Below are 20,753 nucleotides of genomic sequence, written 5' to 3'. Positions count from 1 at the left end.
GGCTGGCTTTGAACCACGATCCTCAGATCTCAGCCTTCTGAAAAGCTGGGATTACAGGCATGAGCCACTGGTGCCTGGCCTAAGTGGATTTTTTAAATGAATTAAACTCAGTTTTTTTATATAGAATATCAGTAGTTTCAAAGACATTACTTATTAGATATATTTCACTTTTTCCCATTTCAGTTGTGAAAATTATATGCTTAGGTAGCAAATACTAACTGAAATCAAATAAACAAAAAAACAATTATACTTCTTTTCATAATGTAAATACAACAAAAGGAATGGGAAGTAAATACAACAAAAGGAATACAAACAGTTTTGCCTAATATTTAAATACCAGGAGTTAAAAGTAGGTGATTTAATATGAGTACTTAATTATTAAATAAAATGTTATTACATACTTAAAAAGCCAAGGTGTGTTTCTACTGCCTGGAAAGTAAACTTAAAACTCAAGTAGTTATACTTAAAATTGGATTTAGTCATCGTGTTCTGTCAATAGAGTATTGAAGTTGCTTTGGGTGTATTCATTGATAGCTGTTGACAGTTCTGTGCCTGTGCAATGGGTTGGGAATGGATTTCCTGGACTTCTCAGGACCCAGGAGGAAGGAGTAAAGCAATGTCCAATTCTTCCACCACAGACTGCCCATGGGCCAAGCATTTTCAACACACTTGCATTAAAGATTTCTCATTACTGAAACTTTGGGTGCACTAACTCAGCCTGATTGTTAGTGTTGCTTAGTATTCAATGGGATCTATGCCATTAAAAATTGGATAGTGAGAGCTGGGTTCTGGTGGCTTATGCCTGTAGCTACTCTGGAGGCTGAGATCTAAGGATCATAGTTCAGAGTCACCCCACACAGGAAAGTTCATGAGACTCTTCTTTCCAATTCACTAGCCAAAAGTTAGAAATAGAGCTGGATTCAAATGACAGAACATGAGCCTTGAACAAAAAACTAAGGGAGAGCTCGAAGGCCCTGCATTAAATGGAGCTCCAGTACTGATACATAGACACAAAACATTCAACATTTGGACTTATATTTTTCTTCATATTTTGTGTTAGAGCTAAAACATCAGGTACTTTATACAATTTAGTTATAGTTGACACTAATGAAATCTAGACCACCATCACCTTTGGATTTTCCAACAGGATGTGCAAAACGCTGTATATCTCAGGCAACTGGGTTCTGATTTATGTTATCAATTTTCCTGCGTACATAAGGTGTTATTTACTTGTGTGAGACAAGAAGACAAAAATATGTAGAAATACTCAAAACCATAAAATAAAGTATGAAATAAGAAATTTGTATATGAAAACTGGAATAATCAAAGAAATAGCAATACTGTGAACTCAACTTATTTTATCCTAAATACCATGACTTTTCATTATAAGAAATTTTCTACAACATCAGAACTTCAGCACTAAAGGATTTTTCCTGATTTGCATCAGAAATGGCAATAGCTACCCAAGTTTATCCTAAACTATTCTAACCCAGAGGTATTTGGTCTATTCCAGATTGCTGTGACATGAGTATCTGAAATTTTCTACTAAACTGAGAAAACAAAAGACAACAGGACCTGCAAATGATAAAAGAGTTGGAGCTTTTAGTTTTATGCCTACATTAACCAAAGATAGTAAGTACCTTTGTGTGAGTAGATTGAATACAATTCAAGAAACCTTTACCATAAAGAAACTGGCTGATGTCCTATGGATTGAATGTCTCATAATACAAATGAAAAAAAAAACTTATGAATAAGAGAAAGAACACATAAAATTAATTGTAAAGCAAAGTGTGATTATTATTTTTTATTTTTATTTTCGGCAGTGTTGAGGATCAAACCCAGAGCTTTGTGCATGCTAATAAAGTGCTCTCCCACAGAGCTACATATATCCCAGCCTTTATTATTTTCATGGTAAATAACACCAACTTAGTACCATGTTGTGGACATGTAATAAGAATCTCATTAATGACTACAGAAGCTTCTCACAAGCCATGACACTTGAGTTGGACATTGAAACATATGTGGCATCCGAGCATGCTATAACAGGACTCTCGGGACAAGAGCAGAGGAATGTGAAGGCCGTGTCCTGAGCAGTGGCTGGATGCTGAGGGCCTGCACCTTGTAGAGGTTGCCAGAGAAAAGCAGATGCAATCACCAATAGTGCATATTTGTATTTCTGATTCTGCCCAGTTTACAGGTAGAATGGCATGTAGATAACATTTTCTTATGACATCATGTTGAAGAAAAAGTATTGACTTAAAAATGAAAAGTATATAAGCTCTTACCAATTTATTGAAACAAATTTAGTCAATTGTTAGTATTTGTCCAGCCATGCTTAGTGTCTATAATTATTTTCTTTTTGTTTAAATAGGCTATTATTTAAAATAATGTCACTTTCAACAATGCTGTCTAGAAATGGTATATCTTTTGTTTGTTTCAAACATTTTGTGTTTAAAATCAAAACAAAATGGAAAATACCAAATTTTCTGAACACTTGAAGACTTGAACACTATATACATCAATATTTAAGTTGGAAAAGTGGAGTCACTTAAGCATACCGTACTAGTGATACTATAATCTCAGAATATGTGAAAACTCATCTCTTAACCTGCTTTATTACTAACACAAATGATGATATTGTAAGGATGAAAGGCTTAAAAGTAACATAATCAAACATAACGTCATTTCAAGGTATATAAACTCCCAGACAGTCAAGGAATGTCTGCTCTGTAACATTGGAGACCAGTCAGGTCCTGACACAGGACTATGGTGCATCTAATGTTGCTGTACAAGTTCTGACTTTACTTTGTGAATTCTGTGAGTTGTAAATGCCAAGTACAAAAGAATCTATTCAACAAGGAAGTAACTTATAAATGAAAGTATGGGTCTAACTTGAAAATGTCTAAGATATCAGATTAGATAATCTCCAAAATACTTTTATGGCTTACACAAATAGCTTCATATTTTCAAATCTAAATACAGATTGAAATTTTTTGAATATATTTAAGTAATACATTTGTAATTACCTTTCTTGAATAAAAGTTTATTCAAGTTCTAGAACAAGCATACTGGAATTTTAAAGACTTAAAACTTTTCAACAGCTTCTATAGCTTTAATTTTGAGGCTTTTACAATAATATGTCCAAAATATAATGTTCTGGAATCAGAGAACTTGGACACTTACTGCTGTGCTTTTATTGTGCAGTTATTGAGGTTTTTGTGCTACTTGAGTAAAACAGTCTCATTTGGAAATCTCAGCAAAAACTTCTGGAGGAAGAAAATGTCTACCTGAGTCAGCTATTCAGATGTGAAACTCCAATTGATCTGCGAGAAGAGAAGTCAGTGTTTAACGATAATGGAAATCATCCCATTATTACTGAATATGTGCAGGGTTATTCAGGTTATTCAGCCATGTTGGGTTTATTGTTTTCTGTGTGGAGGTCAGAATGATGTAGGAGTTGAAATGAGAGGCTAAACAAGTTACTTTAATACAGTAACAGCCACCAAGTTCCAGATCCTAAGGAGTGTGCCTGTCAAAGTGTGGGTCACAGTAGTTTAAATCAAGCAAAACTTCCTCTGCCAGTGAAATACCAGGCTTCCTGAAGTTGTCACAGCATTTAAGAGTCATACCATTGCTATGATTTCAGAGCCCATTGTCCATTCAGGTAGAAAAAGATAACCTCATAGACTAGACCAAAGCACTACTTACTTCACATCTGATGGGGAGGCTACCTATGATTTTAGAAAAACCTGAATGGTCCACTTGCCTAAGGGGGACAGGGACATGGCAAAATGACAGATCACCTTACATAACCTGTCACAACAAACCTACCCTTGAATAACGGAATGATAGCTAATGCCTAACAGTCTCCAATAACTAAAAGTTATGTTTTGGACAGCTGATTACACCTGAGAGCAACTAGCTAATAAATCCCCTGAGTATTTCATGTTAGTCCTCTTAGCCCAAGATAATCTTTATAAAATTACGTAAGAAAAACTTATACAATTAAGTATGAGTATATGGGACTGCTCTGATGACACAAGGTTAATGGTGGTTTTATATTTACTAAGGGCTGTAATGTTCCATCTTTTCAGTCATGTCAAATATTATCAATTTTCTTGAATATTACTCAATTTTTATTGGTTTGTTTTCTGTGCTTTATAAGGGGGTCTTTCCTGGCATCTCAGTTGGTTCCTCATATAATACATTGTAATTTGTTCTTCCCCTAAAGCCCTAAAACACATGATAGTCAAGACACCATCCCTTTTTGTTCCTTTTTTGCCATCACAATAGTTTGCAGGTATTTATTTTCAAAATATGAAATAAATAAACGTATGGAAGTACTTCATGTACTTCAGATAGTGATTATAATTTTGTTTTTTTCACCCTGCACTGCTTAAGACCCTGATGATCTCTTCCATCATTTGCCATTTTTGCTGTAATCCCTATAGGTGCAACTATTCCACAGGCATAAGTCAGATTGGCAGGAGTTGAGTTAGCAGTGGTCTATTACTTTCAGCTTTGCTTGTTTCAACACAGGTGAATTAGTAGAAAGGCCTTCTCTTACTGGTGGAAGATGGATTGTATTATGTCTGTTAATTGAGGACAGACTACTCAGCTTAATTAGTGAATATGGCCACAGAGAACTGAGAGCTGAGATGTCTGCACTGTGTTTGGATCAGATAAAAGCTTATTTGGGAATTTGTTTCCTTAATTCTCCTCCAGAGAAGCAGATTCCCCCTCTCCTTTATGGCATATTCCAGCTTTTGTGGAACAATCATACGTATTTTCCAGCTTATTTGTTCCTCACTGTAGGGACTGAATTCAAGTCATTTTGCAAAGAGAGGATAATATAATTAAAATAGACATATGCTTTTATTTATAGGCTGCAACATCAGAAAGCTATAAGAATGGAGAAAGTGTGCCTCAGTGATCTTTCTGTGTGCATTTCCCAAATGACTGAGAATAAGACATGAAGCAGTCTGTTTTCATAAGAAAGAAACATTACATTTATGTGAAGAAGTAAACATCAGATACGTGTCTGTAATTAAAGAGAATCTGGATGAGGTTTCAGTAGAAATCTGTCCTGTCATCTTATGGTGCATTAATGGTCGCATTATTCCATGGCTAGATGTGAGGGGAAGAGGGTGGCAGCCAGTAGCGTCCCTGCAATGCAATCAGAAGTAACAAAGATATGCAGATACACAGTGAAGACGGTGGACAACACAGCATTTTAATCTGTATCTATAGAAAACATTTATATAAGCTCTCTAATAGAGGGATTATAGAAATACATTTAATATATAACAGTGTACTTTAGCGTACTTACTGTGAAAATAGCACATTTATTTAGAGAGGGTCTTTACACCCAGAGTTCTTGACGATGCTCTGAAATAAATCCACTTCCTTCTCTTGCAGTAATTGTAACCAAAGAAAACAAAAGGATCAACCATTTTCCACGACTTTGCATCAAAAGTCTTCTTTTGATATGTTTCCCAGCGTCATCTACAGTGTCACATCAGGAAGATGTTCTAGAAAAAAACCACGTGAGTTTTTGCTCAGTCAAGAGTCTACATCTGCCTGCATTCGTGTCTCGTGCACATGGCTTGCCGTTCAATTCTCCATGTGCCTTCCTCGTAAGTGCAGTGGCAGATGGTGCATTCATCAGTCTTTACTTCTCGACCAGCTGGGATGACAGCAGTTTCTGCGAAGCAGTTGGGACCTGAAATGCAGACAAGAGTGTTTTCCATTATGTGTGTGCATAAATATATATAATGTGCATAATTAGGCAATGGGCATTGGATTCTGCTTTATTTATTTCCTCTTATGCAGGACAGTAGAAAAGTGGTAACTTCAGTAAATGAAGTACACCCACATTTTTTTCTGAAACAAAACTGGTGGTGTTTAAATTTTTTATGAGTGAAAACATTAAGATTTATGCAGAGGGCAAATTGGTGAGCCAGCCTGGAGTAGCACAATCATCCAGTGGAAACTTTCAAATGTTATCAGATATATTCATGGGGAGTGCTATTGAAATGCTGCTTGCAGGTCCCACACTCAGCGATTCCAACTCCTGAGGTCTCAGGGCCTAGGGAGTTGCAAAGTTTCCAGGTAACACATATTGCTGGTTGGGCTCCACACTTTAAGAAACACCAAGTCAGCAGACATCAACGGTTGATTTTTGACAATGTCCCTTAATAACTAACTGTCTATAATTCTCATTCAACAAACTCAACTATGACACTTACCAGTAAACTAGGGTGTCACATCTATGCTTCGTTCCATAGTAAAGTCAAGGACATAAAAATATCAGAAAAAATTTCATTATCTCATTATGTCTTTATTTTTCATACAACTGTCAGGTTTTTGGATTTTTATTTTCTAATGTTTTGAAATTCATTGAAGTCTTTCTTTTTTATCTTTAAATTACCCCAACTTTGGCTGCTAGAATGACTGAGCATTCAACTTTTTATAGCTTCTGCTTAACTGTCCTTTTCTCCAGGGGCCCTGAGTCGAGTTGATAGGGAATGTATTAGACCTAAGAGCTGGGTGTTGTGTGTGCTCATTGTACTGGCTTCCACTCCCTCTCCTGTTGGGCAAATCACAATACACAGAGAAGTTTATAAAATCCTAAGTTCATACACCCATGCACTGGTGGCTCACGCTTGTAATCCTAGCTACTCAGGAGGCTGAGAGCTGATGATTGTGGTTTGAAGTTGGCCTGAGTAGGAAAGCACATAAAACTCTTATCTCCAATTAATCACAAGAAAACCAGGAATGGGTGCTGTGACTCAAAGTGGTAGAGCACTAGTCTTGAGGGCAAAAGCTCAGGGACAGCAGCCAGGCCCTCACCATCTCTTTCCATTGGAATGCAATTTTTGCAACCACTCTAGAAAATGGCTTTAGTTGAGAATTTCTCATAAAAGTAAACCACCTTCCTACATCTAACAATTACACTCTGAAGATTTTACCCTGGCGATAAGAAGATCTGTTGACTGAAATCATGCAGGACAATGCTTACAGCATTTTCATTCATTATAGCTCCAAAATAGCAGAAAAAAAGGAAACATTCTTCAATAGATGAATGGTGTGGGTATTACATCTGTACCATGTCATTTGACTTGCTACTAAGAAATGATCTGTGGATAAAACAACAGATAAGTCAAGCTCCAATTTATTGTGTTAGTCCATTTCTATAGTGGTTAGCATATTAATTGTTCTGAGGGGTTAAAGGGTGGGGAGGAAAGTAAATGTGTCTATAAAGAAATGCATGGGGAAGACCTTTGTGGTGATGGGAAAGTTCTGATTTTGATAGTGGTAAATTACACAGAACTATATTATGTGAGTGAGACAGATGTGTCATATCTTGTCAGTTTGGCCTTTATATCACTCTGTAATTGTACAAGATGGAGCTACTAGCATAGGTCTCCTCTCTCCTGCCTTTGCAATTTCTTGGTTTGACTTAAACCCACAATTTCAAAATCAAAAGTTTTTTGTTTTTGAAGGAAACGCTTTCTACGACTTTATTGAGTGTGTTCTTTTAATTTTGAGAATACCGTACAGAGGAGTTACAATTACATGGGCAAGATAACGAGTACATTTCTTATCAAGCATTGTTGCCTCCTCGTTGTTTCCCCTTCTCATCCCTTCCCATACTCCTCCCTTCCCCTCACCCAATCCTCCCCCCACCCCCTTTTGATTTCAGAATTTTTTGAAATCAATTATTTTGTATGTGGAAGTTTATTTAGCTTGCAAACTCATAAGTAAATACATTGAGCTCTTGAGGACTTCTTCCTAAGTTATCTTATGAGAATATTATAGTTTAATCTATCCACCATTTTAAGAAAATTGTAACACAAAAGGTTAGGTTTATATTGAGAGTCACCTATAAATATCCACTTGTTCCAGCATCATTTTTTGAACGATTAGCATTTTTCTTGTATTTTCTTCTGCTTACTTTGGATTTAATTTGTTCTTTTTATAGTTTCCTGAGATAGAAGCTTAGATTATTTCAAATCTCTTCTTTTCTAATTTAATCCTAGGAGTTCCCCACAAAGCTCTGCTTTTAGTATAGCCAAGTTTTGATAAGAGTATTCATTTTCAGTTGTTTAAGTTTATTAAATATCTCTTGAGATCTCATGTGGTATTTTTATCTTATTTAGAAGTGTGGTATTTAGCATCACTATATTTTGGGATTTTCCTGCTCTGTTTCTTTAATTTTATATTGGTTAGAGAGCGGATATTGTATAATATTCATTGCTTTATGATTGCAAAAGTGTGTTATATGGCCTAGAATCTAGTCTTTCCTTGTGAATACTCCATATGACTCTTGAGAATGAAAGTATATCACTATTTCACATAGCTGCTGGATAAAGTCATCAGCACAGGTCGGCAGTACCCAGGTGACTGCTGATGCTTTTCTAGTCAACCCAAGCTTGCTGCTTTTGCCTGATGTATACATGAATTGTTAGAGTATCCAAAAAGAGTAGTTGACTCATTTTTTTCTTACAAAAAGAAAAACAGACAATGCAGAATTGCAATAGTACTGGGGCTTGAACTTAGATGTGGCATAGGCGCTGTCTATTAACTTTTTCCCTCAATGTGGGCTATATACCTCTTGAGTCAAAACTCCATTTCAGCTTTTGGCTGGTTAATTGGAAACAGAAGACTCTCAGATTCCTGCCTGGGCTGACTTCAAACCATGATCCTCAGATCTCAGCCTTCTGAGCAGCTAGGATTACAAGCACAAGACACTGGCAACAAACTGTTCTGCATGATTTTGAAACCTGTATTTTGATGTCATGCTTATAGGCAGAATGTATGTGTGAAGACTGCTGGTCTTTTCAGAGAATTGATTATGGTGTAGGTCATCCCTAGACTCTGAACTTGCCAGAGACAACATTTTGGACGTCTCATCCTATTCAAACTACAAAAAAAAGTTTCTCATATTAATACCTTTCACCCTCACTATAAATATGTATTACAAATTTTAGAGCAACCACTAAGAAAAGTTAAAAAAGGAAGAGTAGCAAGTATTCTAACAAAACATAAAAACAGAATCATAAAAAGTCTGATTCAAATGACCAAATGTAGGAAAAGAATGGTAAGATCAAAATATGAGCAAAGAACATAGGCAGAAGGAAGGAAGGGGTGACATTGTTAAGAGCATTGTATTCATAACCTGACTTATGGAATTATAAATCCTTTTCACAACTTTAACTTAACTATTAAAAATAAATAAAAATAAAAAGATCAAAAGTAGTAATAGAAAATAGTGACAATATGGTAGATATTAATCAAAATACATCAACAGTCACTTTAAATGTCAATGATCTAAATATTCAAGATAAAGACTTTCAGAGTAGCTAACAAAAAACACAGAATTATTTGTTGCAAATAATAATCCACATTAGAGATAAAGATACAGATTTAAAGTAAATGGATAGAGAACAAGATTGTGTACCACACAATACATAATATAGCACAATTCGCTATATTTATTTCCAGTAAAACAGAATACTAGAATCCTAGGGAAAATATCATTCACATTTACATTACTTAAAAGAATCCTAATATATAAAAAATGGACATTTGTAATCCCAGCACTTACAAAGCTGAAGGCAGGAAGGTGGGAAGTTCAAGGCAGCATGGGCTACATAACAAGACTGTCTCAAAATCCAGCAACAACAACAAACAACAAACAAAGGGATTTTAGGTTGAAAGTAGGTAGCAGCTCATACCTGTAATCCCAGCTATTTGGGAAAAGAATAGCAAGAGGATTGCATTACAAGCCAACATGGGAATGTTAGTGAAACTCTCATCTCAACAAACAGACTGGGCATGGAGGTACATGCCTTTGATCCCAGGTATGTAGGAGGAATCCCTAGGAGGATCACAGTTCAAGGCTGGCCCTTGTCATAACAAAAGACCCTATCTGAAAAACTAAAGAAATTAAAAGCAGTGACCATGAGTTAAATGAACACAAGAACACTTGCCTGGAAAATGCAGGATCCAAACAATCCTGATTCAAACCCCAGAACTGACAAAAAAATTTTTTAAAAGGGCGCTGCTATGGTTGTCAATGAATGACAAATGAAACTCCGTAGATAAGCTGTACCAGTAAGTAGGGGAATAGAAGGAAACAATTTTTAAGCCTAATTAATTAATTATAGCTACAATATCCAAGCTTCTAACTCATATGCTCTCTAACAGGCAGAACAATTTTATCAACATGGAAAATGAGATTCAGAGAGAATAATATTAGTCCAAGACACATGGCTAATCATTATTGATGTTGCATTATGTTGATTTGGCCTCAGTTCAGTCAAAAAAGGCTAATTTCAAAATGATTACAGCCTATAATGGTAATGCTTTCCTTTCTGCAGGGACACGATAAACATTGAACTACTGCACTTTTCCAGGCTAATATGCCTTCAGGACAGGAAGGTTCACCACTGTGAAGCTTGACATGCACATTCTAGATGCCATGAGTGTGTCCACTCCAGCTGACCCACAGTGCTATGGCTTGGAAGCTGGTATCCACTCAAATCCATACAATGAAATTTCCTGAGCAGTGGATAGGGCTAAGTGGTGGGCCTGTTGTATGTGATTAAATCAGGAGAGGTAGAATTAGGGGAAGCCCTGTGCATGAGCATAGTAATCCTACGAAAGAGGTTCTAGGGAGCCATTGTCCCACACAGTCCCTTCTGCATTGAAGATGACACCGTCCGTGCGAAGATGCCATTCTGATGCAGGTCATCTCTAGACTCTCAACTTGCCAGAGACAACATTTTGGACTTCCCATCTTATTCAAACCATGAAAAAAGTAACTTTCTCATATTTCTACATCTACATCTACAAACCTAGAGTATATCACTATGCCAGCCAGAATGAACTAACACACATGGGGTCACATGGGCTTTAATGCCTAGCTCAGTGAGCAGAAGCTCATTTTGGATGGATGTGTGCAGACGGGAGCCATTTTTTAACCTTTGAAGATCCTCCACAGTGTCTCCTTGAATAAATAGGGTCTGTGCCACCCTGCACCCACCCCCACGCTGCCCTGCTTCCCAGTGCAATGGGGCCATGATAGGTGCTTTGACTTCATGTGTACTGCAGGACATAAATTGTTGTCATTGTTGCTTTATTTTGTGCCAGTACTAGGGCTTGAACTCAAGGCATGGGTCTCTTACTTAGCTTTTACATTCAAGGCTGCTGCTCTACCACTTGAGCCAAACCACCACTTCCAGCCATTTTCTGGTTAATGATCGATAAGAGTCTTGTGGAACTTTTCTTCCCAGGATGACTTTAAACTGCTATCCTCAGATCTCAGCCTCCTCTGTAGCTAAGATTACGTTACAGGTGAAAGTGACCTGGAGAAAATAAATTGAGTAAAGGCTCACAAATTTCAAGTCAGCCGGCATCTTCCTGTGGAGTTAGGCAATCCGGCCTTCTGGCCGCTGCCCATCTCCAACAGAACTGCCCTTCAAAGTGACATCTCTTAGTGTCACTGAACTTGCCAGAGATATCATTTTGGACTTCCTATCCTGTTCACACTATGAACAGTCTCATAAATGGTGTCCACTTATGCTGTGCCCTGCTTGGGAACTCGTTGGGACAGAACCTACAAAGACACTGCAACTCCCCCGAGGGTTAAGTAACTACAAAGCACAGAGCTAGGCCTGAGGGTATAAACACTTTTTAATGAAATAATGAATTGACTTACTGATATAAACTAACCACTAACTACAGCTTTGATGGGTAAGTCACTAGTATGTTTTAAACTTTTTTACCACAGGGAGTGATCAGCCATAGAAAACAGAGCGCTGATTCACAAAGACCATAATAAGTATGGAGTCCTAGCTGGGCACTGGTGGCTCATGCCTGTAATCTTAGCTACTCAGGAGGCTGCGATTTGAGGATCACAGTTCAAAGCCAGCCTGGGCAGGAAAGTCCGTGAGACTCTTATCTCCAATAAATCACTAGAAAACCGGAAGTGGCGCTGTGGCTCAAGTGCTAGAGCGCTCGCCTTGAGCTGAAGAGCGCAGGGACAGTGCCCAAGCCCAGAGTTCAAGCCCTACGACTGACCAAAAAAAAAAGGTATGGGGTCCTATCTCCCTCCTTCCACCCAGTACTAAACATTGAGAATTTCTCCAGCACTCCAGAAAGGCAGAACAGTGGAGGCCATCCAGGAGCCCCGGGGAGGGGGGTGAGGGTGGGGGGAGGGGAAGAGAGTGGGCAGCACTCATTTATGAGATCAATTTTCTATTTTAGGGTTAGGATTGTTGGTGAGTGTTCCCTTGGAGTAATGAAATTAGAACAAAATAATTGGCACAGGTACAGAACTGCACATCCCAGCTCTGTTTTGAAGTAGCTGTTATTTCTGTGTTCTTCCTCTGACTGTGCCTCAGCACTACCCTGATCCCCACTGATATTTGCACAAAGCACTGCCTCTTGTATCTCAGTTTCTCATTTATATGATTATATATTTATACACTTTATAAACTTAGATTCATAGAGCACTAGTAGCTGCAGGTAGGGAAAACTGGTATCCTAAGATGGACTTTCTTTCACCTTGAAGACAAATGGAGAAATTAAAAGTACATTCCTATGTCTGTGCACCAACATGCTTTGTGGTTACCTGACCATATAGTACAAAATCATTGTGTGTGTGTGTTTGTGTGTGTGTGTGTGTGTGTGTATGAGAGAGAGAGAGAGAGAGAGAGAGAGAGAGAGAGAGAGAGAGAGAGAATGTGTACTGGGACTTGAATTCAGGATCTGAATACCATCCTTTAGCTTTATCATTCAAGGCTCTATCACTAGAGCCACAGAACCACTTTCTGGAAGAAGCTCATGGACTTTCCTGCCCAGATGGCTTTAAGTCAACTGATCTTCAGATCTCAGCCTCAGGCAGGATTACAGATGTAATCCACCAGTGCCCAGCCAAAAATCTTCTTTTGTATATGTGACATTCCAGGGACTTGAACTCAAGGCCTGGACACGGTACATGAGCTTTTCTCCTCAAGTTAGAGTATACAACTTGAGACAGCTCCATTTCTGGCTTTTTGATGGTTAGTTGGAGATGAGTCTCACAGACTTTCCTGCCTTGGCTGGCTTTGCAGCATAACGGTTGAATCCCAGCCTCTTGAATAGCTAGAACTATAGGCATGAGCCACCATCACCAAGGCCCAAATAATTTTTAATTACAACAGTTAAAATGAATAAAAATAACAGCTGACACCAAAATAAGCATAAAAATGAGATGACTTTGGCTTCTGTGGAAGAAATAATCTCCACCAAAAGAAAATGTGTATCAGCAAACTACCTTGGGAAATTCACATCTTCTCTTTCTGGAGGTTCTCAGGGAGTATGAGTACTTCTTTTGGATCAGACTCCTGCCCCCTACATCCCATCCTAGATTCCTGGGATCTAGTGTACCTCTCCTTAGCTCCCTCATTCCAGTCCTTTCATAAGCCACTCAGTCTACACTCAAGTTCAAGAATGAAGCTCATCATCATCTTCAAGGGGTATAAGCACTTCTACATTCTCTTGTCCAAACAATACTTCCAGGTCAGCACTGGTGGCTATATCCTACATACTAGCTATTCAGGAAGCTAAGATCTGAGGATCAGGTTTGAAGCCAGCAGAAAAGTCCATAAAACTCCTATCTCCCATTAACTAGCAAAAAACTAGAAGTAGTAGTATGGCTCATGTGGTAGAGCATCAGCCTGGAGTGAAAGAACTAAAGGACAGTGCTCTGAGTTCACACCCCTGAACCAGCGTGTGTGTGCGTGCACGAGCGCACACCCACACCCACACCCACACCCACCCACACACACACACACACACTGACAAATTACAGAACTTAATTTCTCAAACTCTGGAGAAAATGAAGCCAAAGATCAGGGTGCAGGTTCCCTCAGTAGGGCTTGACGTCCTGTTTACAAAATGAAGCCCTCTTCCTACATTTTCTCAGGACAGGATGAAGCTGTGTCCTCAGGCTAGCAATGACCCACTTTAAATCTATTGAAGATGTACTCATTTACTGATAAATTTGCCTAAAGTTTTATCTTGCTGGATGAAAGGACAAAGACAGCAGCTCTGTCTTTCTGCTAACAACCAGCACTTGTTCACTCCATCACTTAGATGGCCTCAGGCAGAGGCATCAAGTAGGTTCCAAGACTTTCTTAATTATTGCTAGAAATATACTCTGGATGAGCCCCATCTGATGTGTGATCACAGACAAACCTTCCATATACAACTGCAGAGCTATTGAAGTGCAACCTTGAGATTGTCGCAAGGCAGAAAGCCATCATGTCTGTAGTGGTAGTTGGGGAAATGATCCAAGCATCTCTGTACAAGGCTGTACTCTAAACATTGTAAGCATGCACAATTTCTCCTTAATGTGGGTCTCCTTGGAACCGTAGTCCCATGGATACTAAAGTTTTACTGTACTTACACATGACATCCTCTTTTCATAACACCTGCCAGTGTTGAATAACCAGTTGAAAGGTATTTTGTTCTTTTGAAGATAATGTTTGTTTCTGTTTGCTTTTAAGATTTTCCCTCTTGTTCTTGGATTTCAGAATGTTACTATAATTATCTTGGAGTGACTTTCTTTGTATTTGTTTTCTTTTAAGGTATATTAGTCTTCTTGGAGTTGGGATCTGGAATCTCTGCTAATATGCTTTGACCTATTTTCCTTCAGATTTGCTTTCGTCCTGTGCATGTTTTACATGTGTTCTGAAGTCCAAGTTATATAGGTACCTGAAATTTTTCTTTTCAAATAATTGCCTAAAGTTCTGTTGTTTTCTACTTGATCAGTTTTTCAGGTTCTTTTCATCAGACCTTCTATTGAACTTTTCATTTCTATTATTGCATTTTTAAACTCTGGAATTTTATAATACATTCCAGTACTCAGTAAAATGCTCTCATTTCTCAATTTGTTCATCAGCTAATTTAAAAACTATGATATTTACCTTATATTTATACATTGAAGGCCTGTTTTTAAATTTTTTCTGTCTAATTCTTTTTCTTGGTTTGGGGATATGAGGTCTTAGTTCTTGGCTTCCTGGTGCTTCTAATAAATCAAATATCATGCACTGTGTAGCCAAAAAAGAAAAGATGCTAGGGCTGGGATGTAGCTCAGTGGCAAAGTGCTTGCCTAACAAGTACAATGTCCTAGGTTCGATCCCCAGTACCAAAAGAAAAAAGACCCCCACCCCCAAAAAAGAAAAAGTGCTAATGACACCCGTGGCTGCAAGCAGAGTAGAGAATTCACTGAGTGAAGGTCTTAGGTTTGGTTAGGGCTCCTCTGGCTCCATGTTAGGGTATAGCCCTGTTGGGTACAGCCCTGTGAAGGTAGCTGACAGCTCCTGATAAGTCTTGGGTACTTCCACCTTGCAAGACCTTGAACTCTGTTTCTCTCCTTGATTCTGGGGCATGACAGCATCTCTTCTCCAGACTTTTGTTACCAGCTACTTCTGGGTCTCTGTCTTGCTTGGTACACGTGAAAATTGTAAGTTTCCAAATACCTTGAAAGAAAATTCTCCGCAGAATTCTGACTTCCTTTCTGTGTACACCCCTGTGTCTGTAACTCCAGATCCTCAGGTTCTGATTTCCCTATAAAACCCCCAATACAATCTACTATTTCATCAGCTCTGTGAAGATGCTGCCAGCCCAGGCTTCCTGCTTTTGGCTGGACAAGGAATGGTCTTGAACTGATGAACTTGGTGAATGCTCTCAGGAAAAAGGTGAGGGAGTGAATACCTATCGGGCTTATCTTAGCACATCTGCCATTCTCTGAGACAGACTTCCAGATCCATCATTCTCTGATGTCCTGTGATACTGTGGGGGTGTGTTTGTGGTCTGCACACCCCATTTGCTAGCACAGAACTGATATCTTTAGAACCATTAGACTGATAAAGGGTCTTTTCTGTACATCAATGAGTTGAATGATGGATGGCAGCTCGTAGGTCACTTGTAGATGGGAACTGGTCACAGGAAAAACCAAGGTAAGACTTGAGAGTTAGGACTTTCAGTGCTGCTGTCCACTTACAACTGAATCATTTAGAGAGGGGAGAGGGGCAGAAGCGTAAGGTTGATAAACAATGGCCAGTGATTTAATCAGTCATGTCCAAATAATGAAGTTCCTATAAAACTAAGGACAGGGTCCAGAGCTGAACAACATGGTGGTCCTGGAGGATAAAGCTCCTCTTCCCACATCCTTACCCTGTGCAATTCTCCTTCTGCATTCTCTGTAACATATCTACATTGAATCAATACATGTTTCTTTGAGTTTTTACAGCACTTCTAAAGCATGGAATATCCTGATAACCTTGATTTATATAGTCAGAAACATAGGTAAAACAATCTGGGGCTTGCCACTGACAACTCAAATGGGGAGTGAAAGTAGGCATGGGGTTAAGCTCTCTACCTGTGAGAGCTTACAGTATCTCCAGATATACAGTGTAATAACTGAACTGAATTAGAAGACACTGTCTGGCATCCACCACAGAATTAAAACCTGTGCTTGCTGACTGGGAGGTTTTTGAGGTCATAGAAGTCTTCTGGATTGATTGACACAGTGCAAGATCAGAGGGAATTTAGTTTTCCCTATATACAGACATTTTATCTAGTTTTTTTTGTTCTGTTTCATAAAGTGTGTACACTTTGGAATTATCTTTTTATTTTCTTTTATTTTTTCCAAAATTTTTTTTGTAAAGGTGATGTACAGAGGGGTAATAGTTATATAAGTCAGGTAATGAGTACATTTCTTTTTGAAGTGTCACCTCTTCCCTCATTTTCTCCCAGTCTGTTTCCTCCCAAACCCACTCACCCACAAGTTTTGTATAGTTCATTTTCAACATAGTGGTTAGTGAGTATTGCCGCTGCATTAGTTCACCCTTTGTTGCACCCTTACCCTCCTCCAAACAAACTTACATAGAAGACAAAAGGTACAGAAATCCAAAACAGTGACAAAGAAGAAAAACAAAAACAAGAAGCAAAATAACACAAAACCTCTTGTTTCCATTTCTTAGAGTTCATTTTGATAAACATCATCTTATAAGATCATATGCACATGCTATTGTGTATTTGTGATTCTCTCCTAAGGATGTCCTCCTTTGGTTTCACTGTGTAAATATTTAGAGTCCTATTTAATTTATCAGGTCCAAGTGTAAGATATTCTGTCTTTTGCTAGCCATTGTGTTTACTTGTAGATTTATAGGCATATTACAATGACTACAAATGAGGGAAACCATGCAGCCTGTGTTTCTTTGGGTCTGGCTTACTTGGTTTAAAATGTAATTTTTTCCAAGTCTTTCCATTTCCTCATGGATGAGGCAATATCATTCTTTCTGATGGAGGCATAGAATTCCATTGTGTATATATACTACATTTTCTTGATCCGTTCATCCAGTGAGGGGCATCTGGGTTGGTTCCATACCTTAGCTATGCTAAATAATGCTGCAATTAACATAGTTGTGCTGGTAGATTTAGTATGGTATTGTTTGTGATCATTTGGGCACCTGAGCTGATTTCATATCTTGGCTATGGTGAACAATGTTGCAATGAACATGGAAGTGTTGGCCTATGAACCAGCAATTCAACTCCTGGGCATTTATCCAATGGACCACAAACCAAGAATTATCTTTTGTAGGAAGGTTGCTCACACCCAACTCTGTCAAGGCAAAAGCAGAATGTGGGATCATAATTTCAAAGATATTTATTGTTTCATTCCAAGTGAGAAGTGATAGATCTGGGTTGGAAGCATGGCTTGGTGGTAGGGCAGCCAATCAGCTTAAAGCACCAGATAGTGAGTTCAAGTCCCAATCTCAGACAAAAAGCAAAGAAGGGATAGATCTAAAATAGCCTTAAACAAATCTACAGTCTGATGAACATATTGGCCTATAAAAGCAAAACAACATGTGTTCCAATTGAATATCTTTCCATATATATTCTTTTTCCACCTGCCTGTATAAATCCTGTTTCTCAACTAGCTCTTTAGTCTCCCTACTGAATCTATCATAAGCAAATTAAATATAATTCATCCAATAATGGAATGTTAATGCTTACAGTAAATGGATTTATCTTAGAGTTATCATAGTATTCCATTGTATCTGTGCTGTTTATGTAGCTCTTCATTGCTGAGACCTCAGAGGTCAACTGGGCCTGGTTTTTCTCTTGTTCGTTAAGGATGATGCATAGGAGTTAACTGCCAGGTTGGGAGACTGAGGTTTGTAATGCTCAAACCCCAAAATTTCAGACCTGATAGACTCTACATTTAGATGGGAAATCTGAAACCCAAAACCACATGGGATTTGAGTTGGAAGTGGATTTGATTTCTTTTGCTAATCATGTCTTTGTCTCTCGGACTTTTTTGATATGATGTCAGATGCCAGATGGTCTCAGTGTTATGAAATTGCAAGTGTGAAAGAGGGCACACAGGGACATCTCCTTGTTCTTGATAAAGAACACCTGAGGCCTTCTGAATTCAAACATGATTTCTCAAGAATGCTAATCAAGATTTTAAAAACATGCTCATGACTCCTACTAAGATTTTTTTCATTAGTTTTAGTGGTCACTGTCAAGAGCCCAAGGTGAGCCAGGCACCAGTGGCTGACAGCTGAAATTCTAACTACTCAGAGGCTGAGATTGGAGGATTGTAGTTCAGACCAGCCAGGGCAGGAAAGTCCATGAGACCCTTATCTCCAATTAATCACAGCAAAACACAGAAGTGGTACTGTAGCTTAAGTGGTAGAGCACTATCTTTGAGCAAAAGGAGCTTAAGAATAGCACCCAGGCCGAGTTCAAGGCCTAGGACTGGAAAAAAAAAGACAAACTTCCCATCAATGTCTGGTCTCACTTTTGTTTTTTTTTTTTTTTTTTTTTTTTTTTTTTTATTTCCGCCTTTTATTTTTTTGATGCCAGTGCTGGGGCTTGAATTCAGGCTTCAGACTATCCCTGAGTTTTTGTGCTCAAGGCTAGTGTTCTACCACTGGAACCACAGCTCCGCTTCTAGCTTTTTTTTTTTTTTTTTTTTTTTTTTTTTTTTTATTGTAAAGCTACTATACAGAGGGTCACAGTTACATGAGTGAGGTTATGAGTACACTTCCTCTTGAACATTGTTACCCCCTCCATTGTTTTCCCCCTACCATCCCCTCCCTCCCTCCCTTCCCCGAGGTTCTTTTTTTTTTTTTTTTTTGATTGTGATTAAATGATTACATAATTTCAAAGTCACAAGTTCATTCTAACTTCCCTGGAGCAAATTGTCTACCACAGTCTGTAATATATAACAGTGTTCACATGTTATATACCATATTTGTGATCAGCAGCATGAGGATATTTAGTAGTGGTTCAACCAGATGAGCGGGAGTTCTTTGTTTCTTAAGTCCTGTTAGTTTTGTCGTATCACTAACCTTTTGGATTTAGCATCCACTTATGAGGGAGACCATGTACCGTTTGTCTCTTCGTTCTTGGCTTACCTCGCTCAACATGATTCCTTCTAGCTCCATCCATTTCCCTGCAAATGCCATTATTTTGTCATTTCTAATGGCTGCATAATATTCCATTGTGTATAGATACCACAATTTTTGGATCCATTCATCTGTGGTGGGGCACCTAGGTTGTTTCCATATCCTAGCTATTGCGAACAGTGCTGCAATAAACATGGAGGTGCACGTGTCCTTGTATATTGGTTCCTGTTGTTCAGGGTAGATGCCTAGAAGTGGTATGACTGGGTCGTAAGGGAGGTCAATCTTTAGCTTTCTAAGGACCCTCCAGACTGCTTTCCAAAGTGGTTGTATAAGTGTACATTCCCACCAGCAGTGTAATAGGGTTCCTCTTTCTCCACATCCCCTCCAGCATTTGTCGTTGGCTGATTTGTGGATGTGGGACATTCTGACTGGGGTAAGGTGGTATCTCAGGGTTGTCTTTATTTGCATTTCCTTCACCACCAGGGATGATGAACATTTCCTCATGTGTTTCTTTGCCATTTTTATTTCTTCATTTGAGAAGTCCCTCTTTAGTTCCCTTGCCCATTTAGTAATTGGTTTGTTAGGTTTGGGAGGGATTAGTTTCTTGAGTTCCCTGTATATACAGGATGTTAACCCCTTGTCTGATATATTGCTGGTAAATATTTTTTCCCAATTAGTTGGTTGTCTTTCTAGCTTAGTTGCGATAGATTTAGCTGTGCAGAAGCTTTTTATTTTAAGGTAGTCCCATTTGTCGAGTCTCTCTCCAACTTGTTGTGACCCTGGGACTCTGTTCAGGAAGTTCCTTCCTGTGCCTATTAGTTCAAGTGTCTCTCCTACTCTGTCCTGCAGTAGTTTCAGAGATTCAGGTTTAATGTTAAGGTCTTTAATCCATTTTGAGTTGATGTTGGTGCATGGTGATAGGCTGAGGTCCACTTTTAGTTTTCTGCATGTGGCTGCCCAGTTTTCCCAGCACCAGCGGTTGAAGAGGCTGTGTTTCTTCCATTGTATGTCTTTGGCTCCTTTGTCGAATATCAGCTGGCTGTAGGCCTGTGGATTTATATCTGGATCTTCTATTCTGTTCCATTGGTCTTCGGGTCTGTTTTTGTGCCAGTACCATGCTGTCTTTGTGATTATAGCTCTGTAGTAGAGTTTGAAGTTCGGCATGGATAGCCCTCCCATATTGTCTTTATCCCCTAGAATTGTTTTGGCTATTCTAGGTCTTTTGTTGTTCCATATAAATTTTTGGACTGTTTTCTGTATTTCAGTGATGTACGTCAT

The 20,753-nt window shown here is 38.6% G+C and overlaps 1 protein-coding gene across 1 annotated transcript in view; it reads right to left on the bottom strand.

Moving 5' to 3' along the window:
• Nucleotides 1–5,172: 5,172 nt before the first annotated feature.
• The window catches only part of Vwc2 (von Willebrand factor C domain containing 2), a 145,907-nt gene continuing 130,326 nt past the window's right edge, over nt 5,173–20,753 (bottom strand). The window contains exon 3 of the mRNA XM_042685069.1: nt 5,173–5,722. Coding sequence (XP_042541003.1) covers nt 5,571–5,722 — 152 coding nt within the window. The 3' untranslated portion in view covers nt 5,173–5,570. The remainder of the gene's footprint in view (nt 5,723–20,753) is intronic.

This window comes from Dipodomys spectabilis, unplaced genomic scaffold, assembly GCF_019054845.1.
Source record: "Dipodomys spectabilis isolate Male_0828 unplaced genomic scaffold, ASM1905484v1 ptg000092l, whole genome shotgun sequence".
NCBI classification, from domain to species: domain Eukaryota; kingdom Metazoa; phylum Chordata; class Mammalia; order Rodentia; family Heteromyidae; genus Dipodomys; species Dipodomys spectabilis.
The sequence above is the reverse complement of the archived record's forward strand: the minus strand, read 5'-3'. Positions and strand labels throughout refer to the sequence as shown.